Here is a 12322-nt window from a genome sequence, read left to right on the forward strand (position 1 = left end):
GATAACTATTGCCCAAGATGTGGAACGCCAGAAGAGACCGTTACTCATGCTATCTTTGAGTGTCCACCTGCCTTACAAGCATGGGAGCTATCAGTAACACCATCGAGCTCTCAAATCTTCCCTGTATCAAGTATTTATGCTAACATGGACTATCTTTTCTGGAGAAAGAATAGCATTCTGGAGCCAGAAGATGATAGAGATCCATATCCTTGGATAATTTGGTACATCTGGAAGCTAGGAATGATAAGTTGTTTAGAGTCATAGACAGGGGCCCTTTGGAACGAGTCAGGTATGCAGAGAGTGAGTGCCAAGCTTGGTACAATGCGCGAGACTCTGTGCCGATTCCGACACAGGTACAAACTACTGAAGAAACACAAGCCTTAAGCTTGGGTAATATTTGTATGGTGGATGGTTCATGGACTTCTACAGCTCAGTTTAGTGGGATGGGATGGGTTCGGAAGGATACCATGGGTAAGATTCAACTCATGGGGTCAAGAAACCTGAGGAGGAGGCAAACAGCTTTACATTCGGAACTGGAAGCACTACAGTGGGCAATGGAGAGCATGCTACAACACTCGATCTATCAGAGGTTTGGGATAGACTGCAAGGATCTGATTGCAATGATAGAACAACCACAAGCTTGGCCAAACTTCTCAACTGAACTGGAAACAATTCAAACTCTTCGGTTGTGTTTTTCAGACTTCAAGATCAACTACTTTCCAAGGACGCAAAATGAATTTGCAGATTCGTTAGCTAGGAATGCACGTTCTTTTCATAGATCCTTATGTTTTATTGGTTGTTTTATTCCGGTCTGGTTTCCCAGACCACCTCAACCTTACCACCTCAAGCTTACCACCTCAAGTTTTAGTAATAGAATAGCCGTTTGCTGCAAAAAAAAAAAAACTTCTAATCTACAATAATAAACCATAGTTTTTATATGGTATGCAATCTTTGCGGATGGAGAAAAAAGAATACATGACAAAATAAAAGATCGACGAAGGTGCAGGTGTTCTCGAATTGTGTAAGATAAAGTGGAAGAACGGGGATCATAGCATCTGAGGAAGACGTGCCAGTGGCGGTTGAGGAAAGTTACTCCGGGAACTACATAGTCGTGTTCGATCCTCTTGACGGTTCCTCCAACATCGACGCCGCAGTGTCCACAGGTTCCATCTTCGGTATCTACAGCCCCAATGACGAGTGTCTCTCCAGACGAAATCTCCGCTGTAAACTAACTTCTCTCCCTTTCATTCACCCTCCACATTTTTGTAGTAGCTCTTGTTAAGTAAATAAGGCTGACCTTTGGCTATGTTGCTTGCAGCTTGGGTCAGGCCGTCAGCAGAAGAAAGGTGTATAGTAAACGTGTGTCAGCCAGGGAACAACTTGCTAGTAGCTGGATACTGTATGTACTCAAGCTCAGTCATATCTTCGTTCTTACTCTAGGGAAAGGCGTTTTCGCCTTCACTCTAGACCCCCCCAGTGTACGGTGAGTTAAGAGAACATTAAATCCCCAAAGCCGGGAAAATCTACTCTTTCAACGAAGGGAACAACCAGATGTGGGACGAGAATATGAAAAAGTACATTGATGATCTCAAGGATCCTGGTACAAGTGGGAAGCCTTACTCGACAAGGTACATTTGGTCGGAGATTTTCATAGGACTTTGTTGTACGGTGGGATTTACGGGTAGGGTACCCTCGTGACGCTAAGAGCAAAAACGGAAAGCTTAGGCTTTTTTATGAGTGTGCACAAAAAAAAACAAAGAAAGAAGAACCAAATGTGAGAAAGCTTCCGTTGTACTTACATCACGAACTGGAGAATTGGAGAGGAGAGACGAAGCTTCGGATCGAAAGAGGGAACGGGTTTTAGAGAACCGGTTGTCGTGGAGGTAACGATCGACGATGAAAGCGATTTGCGTCGGAGTAATAACGCCGTTCCCGATGTTTGACGATCCTTTGGATCTGCTTGATTTCGCCATCTCGATGAAATCGAAAACCCTAATTGAGATCAAGACGAGGCGAAAGAGAGAGAGTGTGAAGTGGAGAGGATCCAAGGAGGCTTTTTAGACTAGTCACTAGTAAGGGAGCGGGAGACTTTCGAATTAAACGCTTTTGGAGCGGTTTCGTTTTATCAATTTTTGCCGGGGATAATATGCGCGTCTATTTTTGGCGGTATATTAAATGCCCAAAGTAAAAAAACTGAATATACTCTCTTTGACAAAGTAAATAACTGGAGATACTCGTTGGCTATGACTAGCAGGTGGTAGTTAGGCCTGACACTTTTATCCGAGATTCGGATTCGATCCGAGATTCGATCCCGATCCGATCCGAAAATCCGGATAACCGGAAGAGCCGAATCCGGATCCAAATAGTAAATTGTTGGATCCGTCAAAGTCGGATCCGGATCCGGATACCTTAATTTTTTAGTCCGGATATCCGGATCCGTAAGTTTTATTAATAATTATTTCAAAAATAATAATATCTATATATAAAAAATAATTTATTTAATATATTTTTATTTTTGTAATAGTATATATAAATTTTATGTAAATTTTGTAATATTATACATAGAAATAATTAAAAACATTATATATTTTTTTATTTTTAAATTATTTTTAATATTTTTTATATATTAATATTATTTTTTATTTATTTTAGGGATCCAAATCCGGATCCGGATATCCACCGGATATTACAATTTTTAGAAGGATATCCGACATCCGGATATCCGAGAACCCCGGATCCAGATAAGGATAATAAAATTATGGATCTGCCGGATAAGGATCCGGATCCGAATACCTTAAAATTGCCCGGATATCCGATCGGCCTAGTGGTAGTGGTACACTTCAATTCAATTTTTCTGGATATCTGAACCTTTTGATTAGTAATTTTGGTTTCACCGGTTAAAAGAAAAACTAAAATACAAATAACATTGTGGTGATTGTTTGCCTAATTCTCTTGTTTTTCTGAGTTTCGGGATTTTTATGCGTAAAGAGATAAAGTTGTGAAGTAACTTGATTTTTAATATACAAAAATCTACAATTTACTTGAATTTTTACATAGAGTTTAAACAGTAAAGTTGGATTTGTGTGTGTACAGTCAATTAAATCCATATAGCCTTCTATTTTATATTTTTAAGTACTTTTTAATGTAAACATATTGAAATAGCATAAAAAGGAAGCTAAATCATGCCGGAAAAAAAACAAAAATCTCAACATAATTAATTTTAATAATACGTTTCAGAGGAATGGGTGATAAATGAAAGATAAAAGGGTTTTGCAAAATGTACTCAGAACTTTAAAGTCAAATGCAAAACTAATTAATCATCTTTTTGAAATTTTCATTTGCTTTATCACCCCCAAAATTTTGGATTATTCACGAAAATTTTATTATCACCCCCAAAATTTTTATTTGCTTTATCACTCCAACATTATCATTGTCATCAATACATCAATCACTATAAACAATTAATTTCAAGCTCTTAAAACACCTAAAATCAACATCTACAATCTACATCTTCATATTCTTATTTCTTAGACACACAAACCATTTCCCTTTCACTTCCTTTCTTATTTCCTCCCAACATCCCAACTTTTTATTTCAAAATTTATAAAAAAAACGAGCAAATGACTTTCATTAAGAACTGATGTGTACTTAGAGAAGTTAAACATACACCTCATTGGATCTTAGAATGATTTTGAATTTTTTTCCAGATTTGTTTGCTAGAAGACTTTCGTGTAAGTCTTCTCGTTGCACGAAAGTCTTTTGGTCAATGCAGATGTTAATTTAGCAATTAAATTTATGTGTGTGTGTTTAAAGACGACTTCCTGGAAGTCTTCCAACTATTCTTTGTTAACAAAAAAATCTCAAAAATACTAGAGAATACTTACCGGGAAGACTTTTCGGATAATCATGTTAGTTTTGTAATTGACCGAATTGTGTCAGAAATTTGATTTTCTTTAGAAGAAGTCTTCTCTACAGAAGATTTCCATGGAAGTCGTCTCAACTGTCGGTGGACGTCTTCTCATTGTCGCTGAAAGTTGTCTTAGGTTACTTTTACAATTTAAAATTAAAACTAAAATATTTAATTTTATCCAGAAGACTTCCAAGAAGTATTTTGAAGTCTTCCAGATTTTTATTCTAAGATTCTGGACAAAATTTTGGTTCCGCCATAAGACTTCCTGGAGGTCTTTTGGATAAAAGAAAATATTTAAGTTTAATTTTCAATTGCAAAAGTAATCTTAGACAACTTTCAGCGATAGTGAGAAGACTTCCACCGACAGTAGAGGTAACTGTCAATTGTCTTCTAGAAAACGTCAAAATTTTGACACAATTCAGTCAATTTCAAAACGAACTTTATTATCTGAGAAGACTTTCCGGTAAGTTTTCTTTGATATTTTTGAGCTTTTTTGAAAAAATTAAGCCAATATTTACAAAGGAAGACTTCCAGATAAGTTTGTCGTAGAGTAGGCTTCTTTAGAAGTCTTCATTTTTAAATTTGCAATTGCAAAAATGACCTACATGGAAAACTTCCTAGATGTCTTCTGCTGGAAGACTTACTAGTAGTCTTATGTTAGAAGACTTCTTCTAAGTCAATGTGTAATAAACTTTCATTTTCTCTAAAATTAAAAAAAAAAATATTTTCTTATAAATTCATGTATATTAGTTGATATTGGGACTCCTGAATGAAATTGATCACAACATAGTTGATATTGGAGCTCCTCCACTTTGATAGCTCCAGATCTGAAACTAAATCAAAGATTTAGAAAACACTTTAAGAAAAAAAGGTAAGAGGTTTAAGCATCAAGAGGTTACCAAATGAAGAAAAATCAGATATGAAAACTTACCAAAACGCTCATATCTATCATGAAAAAGGAGACATGGAAGAAGACTCCGACTAGAAGACTTCCTGGAAGTCAGTCTTCCAAATGTTGGCTCAGATCTAAAAAATATATATATCCAAAAACATTCAATTGGCCTAAAAAAAGAAAAATTTCAAAAATAAGGTAAGAGCTTTAAGCAGTAATTTTTTTTTTCAAAAGGTAAGATATTTAAGCAACAAAAGGTTACCAAATGAAGAAACATCAGACATGAAAACTTACCAAAACTCTCATATTTGTTATGCAAGAAGAAACATGAGAGGAGACTCCGTCAGAAGACTTCTTGATTTAGTGTATTATATGTTAGAAGACTTCCGAGAAGACTTTCCTGAAAGTCTTCCAAATCTGAGTCAGATCTGAGAACATGCATATCCAAAAGCATTCAAATGACTTCAAAACATATAAAAGTTTTAAAAATAAAATAAGAGCTTTAAACAAAAAGAGTTTTCAAAAGGTAAGAGAATTTAGCAACAAGAGGTTGTCGTAAAAAAAAGTAACAAGAGGTTATTAAATGAAAAAAATATGATTTGTAGATCTACCTTCAAAGGAGTAGAAGATGAGAACCGTATAATGAAAAAACTGCAAAAACAAAACAATTAGTGAGAAAGACATGAGATAAAAATGAGAAATTGATACAAAGTTTGGTGTTTTCAAGTTCAAAGAGATTAGAGAGAGGTCGGAGAATTTTAGAGTGAGAACATTACATTTTTGTTGCATCCGTTTGAGAGGAAGAGAAAGAATGTGAAAATTTTCTTTATATAGGAAGACAAAAATTCCAATAAGATTAATTATTTTCGATTCAGAAGACTTTCATGTAAGTCTTCTAATAAGTCTTATAATAGTAGAAGTCTCGTAGACCCTAAATTTTTTTTGAGTAAATAGACCCTAAATTTTGGTGCATTATTTGTTGGAAGACTTAAGTCACCTAAACCCTAAACTCAAAATAACTAATTAACTAGAAACAAACACTTCGTAAAACTTAAAATCAATTTTAAAAGTGTTTAATATACATAAAACTAAACACATATAAGTCAAAAATTTAATTTTTCAAAAAAAAAAACAAGTTAATCTTCCAAAACTAAACCTTCAAAATACAAATAATACTACAACATATGTTATCAAACCCTAAACCAAAGAATATCACGACACACTATATTTACTCATTTATATTAAAAACAATTCAATTTTACTAGATCTTAATTTATATCATTTACAAATGTTTATAATTACTTGATTTCAATTTTTTCCCATAAAAATAATTTTTATAAAATTTATAATAATTTTTACTCATTTATATTAAAAACAATTCAATTTTACTAGATCTTAATTTATATCATTTACAAATGTTTATAATTACTTGATTTCAATTTTTTCCCATCAAAATAATTTTTATAAAATTTATAAATATTTTTTTAAGATCTACTCTATGAGAAAACTTTCCGAAAATCTTCAGGTAAGTTTTCTCGTATAAGACTTACATAACCCGAGAAGACTTCCCGACTCTATATTCTCAAAAATGCATTCTGATTTTTTGTTTAGTCATAAATGGTTAGTTGTAATTTTACAAAGATTTTTGATTATTTTTGCATCTGGTTGAAATTTAGGTATATTTTTACATTTAAAATCAAGTTTTGAGTTATTTTTGGTAAATTTTTCAAGATAAAAGCATGCAAAAGTTAAATAAAACAAGAACAAAGATGAAGCATTTCTGGGGTTTACCACTAAATATGACTAGACCAGTTAAAACTCAGTTAGAAATACTAATCACCTAATAAAACGTCTAACCTTCTACTTTATACATTTAAAATTTGTTTTAATATATAAAAGGAACTGAAAATAGAAAGAAAAAAAAACTAACACATTTGTCAAAAACAAAAATTTAACGTAATTAAAACTTTAAATAATGCATAACATATAGAGTACTGGATGTTTAAAAGATTAAAGTGTGGTAAAAAATAAAAATAATAAGAAGAAAGAAGAAGACCACCACCACTTACATGGATAAAATGCAATACTGATGGCGCTTGGAACAAAGAGTCGAGAGATGGTGGGGTAGGGTGGATTGCGAGAGATCATCAGGGGAATCTTGTGTGGGCAGGTGCGAGGAAGCTATCAAATATGAGATCAGCATTAGAGGCAGAGGCTGAAGCGTGCAGATGGGCCGTTCAAACACTCTCGGAGTTTGGCTATACACGAGTGATTATTGAGACAGATTCCTTGATGCTGAAGCAACTGATAACTAAGGAGGAAGCTATGTGGCCAACACTACAACCTCTACTGCAGGAAATATCTCTATTGATGGCGGATAATCATGGCTTCGAGGTGGTGTTTGCTCCGAGAAGTGGTAACAAAGTAGCAGACAGAATAGCGAAGGAGACTTCTACGTTCGCGTTCTTTGTCCCTAAGTTGTATTTTGTTTTGCCTGTTTGGTTGAGTTCTTTAGTTGAGTCTAAGAAGTCATTGTATGAACTTTGATCAAGGTTAAGGAAAAATATGTTGTTGAGCCAAAAAAAAAAAAAGAAGTAAGAAGAAGAAGTATTTTTGGGGTTTACCACGGTGACAACAAAGAAAGCATTAACTCAGAAACTTTACACAGAAAGAAACAAGGCGACAAAAGTCGCTACCTTTAACGCTTTCCCATCGTCCTTAAGTGCTTCTCTGTTCTTTCTTTCTGGCACCCACCACATACTTTACCCTCTCCAGCAGAAGATCTCATCACCCACTTCAAACCCTATAACATCAATCACACTCCACAACCATACTAAATCTCTAAAGCCTGCTCCTTTAATGGCGAGCTTGATTCTCTCCAGGTCATTTCTCGTTCTCCTCCTGCCTTTAACCTCACTCTTCTCCACAGTCTCCATATCTGAAGCTACATCATCCTTCTCCTTCACAAGCTTCGATAAAAACGCGAGCTTTCAGTCCGACGATATTGCCCTATACGGCGACGCAAAGCTCGTCTACGGCGGAGCTTCGATTCAACTGGCTGACTCAGTGAATCGCATCGACGGTGGAGTCGTTTACAAGAAACCCATTGAGTCCAAAGACACTAAAGCCGACTACTTCACTGGTTTCTCTACTGTCTTCTCTTTCTCCATGACTCCTGGTCGTGGCGGGAGTGTAGGTTTTGTCGTGTTTCCTTCTAACGGAACACTTGATCACTCTTTCTTCGAAGTCAAGTTCGACATTTCTGATAATTTCACCAAGTTTAGAGACTCCAACGTCACTGTCGGGATATATGGTTCTACGGTTTCTAAGAAGACGAGCAATCTCACGGTTGTTAACTCCAAGGAGGATGAGGAGGAGGAGATGTTGTTGTACGTCTGGATTACTTATCAAGCGAATACCAGGTACTTAGATGCTTCGTTAACCAAATCAAAACACTATAAATATCCAAAGACTCGGTTCAGTTCTCGGATTGATTCGTTGAAAGACGAGGACGAGTTCATGGTCGGTGTTAAGTCGTATACCGGGAGCTTTAACCTCCATTCTTGGAGATTACAAGCGGGACACTTCTCTAGGACTATACACTCGTACGCGGTGCTTCTCGAGTCTAAGCATAGATGGGAGGAGGAGGTGGAGAAGAGGAGAAGAGAGAAGATGTGGGGGACTGTGACTTGCTTCGTCATGACCTTTGGATCTATAGGGCTTGTGTTCTTCGCCATGATGAGTGTATGGGCAGCTTTCAGAAGGAACTATCTTGCGGCGGTGGTGGTGCCTGAGGAATGTGGGCAGAAGACTAAGGAGTACGAAAAGATGGAGAAAGTTGAAGTTGTGACGAGTAAAGCTGAGGCGCAACAAGGAAAGTGAAGTAAAAGCTGGTGGTGTTTGTGCGTTTAGAATATTTATGTAATAAAGTAGATTTCTTCAAGTGTAATGGTGACTACTGACTAGTAATCCATAAAAGGTTCGGCATCATGTGTGTAAGCTTTGCAGCACTGTTAGACATGTTTATTGCTAATAAACTTTAGTGTTGCTTAAGTAGTTGTTAATGAATATTTAAGTATTAAAGTAAAGATAAGAGATAATCTTAAGAAACATTTAATGATATTAGTTTATTGGTAGTTGCTTAACTTAAGTTGCTTAACAATAAAAAAATATTAAACATAAAATTTTTTTAAAAGATAAAATTTATTAATTAAATTAAACATAGTTAAACATAATATTTTAAACATAAATTTTAAAATACAAACATAAAAGCATGAAAATAAAGATTACTAAAACAAACGATAATAATTTGAAAGAGACAGTTGGTATTTTGATCATGTCCAAATTTACGTCATATATGTTCAACCAAATCACCTTTCAGTCGTTGATGTGTTTGTCTATCACGAATTCTTGTTCGAACACCCATCATATTGGCGATATTAGTAGGGATATCTGTTGAATATGTGAGATCGACATGTGAACTTCTGATTCTTTCTACTTGTTGAAAATCAGAAACATCGTGTAGAGTGTAGTCATCTCGTTCGTTTTCTACTATCATATTATGGAGTATGATACATGCTCTCATAATCTTTCCAATCTTGACTTTATCCCAAGAAAGGGCCGGATTTTTAACAATGGCAAATCGAGCTTGCAAGACTCCGAAAGCACGTTCGACATCTTTTCGGACAGCTTCTTGACGTTGAGCAAATAAAATTGCTTTAGGCCCTTGTGGAATTGGAATAGATTGTATAAAAGTTGCCCATTTCGGATAAATGTTATCGGTGAGATAGTAAGCCAGATGATAATCTCTTCCATTGACCGAGAAATTCACTTGCGGAGCTTGACCATTTATTATGTCATCAAAAACAGGTGAGCGATCAAGAACATTGATATCATTTAAGGTACCTGGAGGTCCAAAAAACGCATGTCATATCCAAAGATCATATGAAGCAACCGCCTCTAAAACGATAGTCGGTTTTCCAGAACCACGAGCATATTGCCCTTTCAAAGCGGTGGGACAATTCTTCCACTTCCAATGCATACAATCGATGCTTCCTATCATCCTAGGAAATCCACGAAGCTCTCCAATATGAAGTAGACGTTGAAGATCTCTTGTGTTGGTCTTCTTAGGTACTGATCGCTGAACAAATCTATTATTGCTTCCACAAAATTTTCCACACATAACCGAGTAGTGGTTGAACCGAGCCTGAGGTATTCGTCGACCGCATCAAGCGCAGAACCATATGCCAACACACGAATAGCTGCCGTACACTTCTGAAGTGTAGAGAGACCAAGCCTTCTGAGACCGTCTTTCTTCTTACGAAAGAAATGAACTTCATTTGAGAGACGATCAACAATATGCATAAACAATGGTTTGTTCAATCAAAATCATTGTCGGAATAGATTTTCTGGATACGTTGGAGCGTTACTAAAATAATCATTCCACAACCGGAAATGACCATCTTCACGGTTTATTTCGATAAAAACTCCTTTTTCTTGTCTTCTTTTCGCCTTCTTGATCACCGTTAGCAATGATTAAATTCTCGAATGTTTGATCCAAATATTGATCAAAAAATTGATCATACTCTTCATCAAACGAGTCTTGAAAATTGTTGTGAGAAGAAGATGCCATGAGATAGATTTTTTTGAGAAAGATAATGGAGAGAATGCAGAGAGATGGGAGAATAGAAAATAGACTTGGTTTAGAGAGACAATGGAGAGAGATGGGAGAATAGAAAATAGACTTGGTTTAGAGAGACAATGGAGAGAGATGGGAGAATAGAAAATAGACTTGGTTTAGAGAGACAATGGAGAGAGATGGGAGAATAGAAAATAGACTTGGTTTAGAGAGACAATGGAGAGAGATGGGAGAATAGAAAATAGACTTGGTTTAGAGAGACAATGGAGAGAGATGGGAGAATAGAAAATAGACTTGGTTTAGAGAGACAATGGAGAGAGATGGGAGAATAGAAAATAGACTTGGTTTAGAGAGACAATGGAGAGAGATGGGAGAATAGAAAATAGACTTGGTTTAGAGAGACAATGGAGAGAGATGGGAGAATAGAAAATAGACTTGGTTTAGAAAGACAGTGGAGAGAATGGAGAGAGATGGGAGAACTACGCTGCTACTCTTGACAATATATAATAGATAGGAGAATGATAACGTGCCCGTGATGCAAAAAGACAAAACCTTTCACTCTCGTGACCACTACAAAAGCTTTCACTCTCGTGACCATTACAAAACAACATGACCACAACTTTACATGAAACATGACCACTCTCGTGACCACTACAAAACAACATGACCACAACATTACATGAAACATGACCACTGCCGTGACAACTACAAGACAAGAAATAGCTCCACTCTCCTGACAACTACAAGACAAGAAACAGCTCTACTCCCGTGACCAGTCATTCACAACAGCTCCACTCCCGTGAACTCTCTCCACCTGCAATAACAAGAACAAGAACAAGATCAACACGAGGAACATAACAAGATAATTTTAAACATTTTAGTTGATTAATAAAACATAAGAAGAACAAGAACAGAACATTTTAACTCATTAATAAAACAGAACAAGAACATTTTTAATACATGAAAAGCGTAAGGACATTTAAACTACACGAAGCATAACAAAAAACAAACTTAAAGAGAACCAAGCAACAAACGTTAAGAACCAAGCAACAAACTTAAAGAACTTGAAACAGACTTAAACTAATTAGACAACAAGTCACTGAAGAGCTTCTTCTTGAGGGCTTGTTCTTCATCATCTAGAGGTTCTTTTTTGCTAATTAAACTGTCTAGAAGCATGTTCTTAGACAAGCGATCTTTCAAGACCAAGTCTTGTTGTTTTAATGACACCATAGACTGAAACTCCTTGACCGCATTCTCCTTCCGCGCATTCTCCTCAACCACTGTCTTCTTACCACGGGCCTTAGCGGCTTTAACACCCTCTGGACGCATTGTTTCAGTTGGTTGAGAGCTTGAACAATCTGCCCCGTCCTCATCAACCTTTCTTTTTTTTGAGCTTCCTGCGTTTTTGGAAGATGAAAGCTCACACCACTTCTGGTCATTCCTCAACTCCTTCCAAGCATGTTCAAGGAGAAATCTCTTCTTATAGTTGTTGAAAAAAATTCATGAGCACGTTTCACCACATCATTCTCATTCTGGCCACTACTTATCTCCCTTGTTGCAGCTTCATAGGCTCCACAGAACTTGCAAACTTGTTCATTTATCTTGTGCCATCGATGCTTACAATTATTTGCCTCTCTATGTTCACCTCCAGAGACCTGACTCGCTGAAAAATACGCTGCTACTCTTGACCAGAAAGCGCCTAATTTTTGCTCATTGTTAACCACTGCATCTTTGCTCGTGTTTAACCACGAGCTAATGAGCAACATATCATCTGAAGGCGTCCACTTCCTTCGTTCTTTACGGTCATGAGGAGTGTTTCCAATGAAGTCCGAATCAGCTTTACCTTGAGTGGGAAGAAAAGGAACTTGGCTTGAAGATAGCT

At 36.3% G+C, this 12322-nt stretch overlaps 2 protein-coding genes and 1 pseudogene across 2 annotated transcripts in view; 2 read left to right on the forward strand and 1 right to left on the reverse strand.

Annotated features, from left to right (window-relative positions):
- Nucleotides 1-1864, forward strand: part of LOC106297662 — a 3211-nt pseudogene extending 1347 nt beyond the window's left edge.
- Nucleotides 1865-7473: 5609 nt separating this feature from the next.
- On the forward strand, nt 7474-8812 carry LOC106298486. Its single transcript, XM_013734616.1, has one exon. It carries the CDS (start codon nt 7662-7664, stop codon nt 8682-8684), a length of 1023 nt encoding a protein of 340 aa, XP_013590070.1. The 5' UTR covers nt 7474-7661; the 3' UTR covers nt 8685-8812.
- Nucleotides 8813-11200: 2388 nt separating this feature from the next.
- The window catches only part of LOC106297663 (glutathione S-transferase T3-like), a 1752-nt gene continuing 630 nt past the window's right edge, over nt 11201-12322 (reverse strand). Inside the window, exons 2-4 of the mRNA XM_013733863.1 lie at nt 11958-12320; nt 11644-11889; nt 11201-11254 (exon numbers count right to left, since the gene is read on the reverse strand). Coding sequence (XP_013589317.1) covers nt 11201-11254; nt 11644-11889; nt 11958-12320 — 663 coding nt within the window. The remainder of the gene's footprint in view (nt 11255-11643; nt 11890-11957; nt 12321-12322) is intronic.

This window comes from Brassica oleracea, chromosome C6 (assembly GCF_000695525.1).
Source record: "Brassica oleracea var. oleracea cultivar TO1000 chromosome C6, BOL, whole genome shotgun sequence".
Classification (NCBI taxonomy): Eukaryota; Viridiplantae; Streptophyta; class Magnoliopsida; order Brassicales; family Brassicaceae; genus Brassica; species Brassica oleracea.

Excerpts from the sequence above, each read along its gene's own strand:
- LOC106298486 (XM_013734616.1), top strand. The coding sequence starts at position 7,662 with ATGGCGAGCTTGATTCTCTCCAGGTCATTTCTCGTTCTCCTCCTGCCT.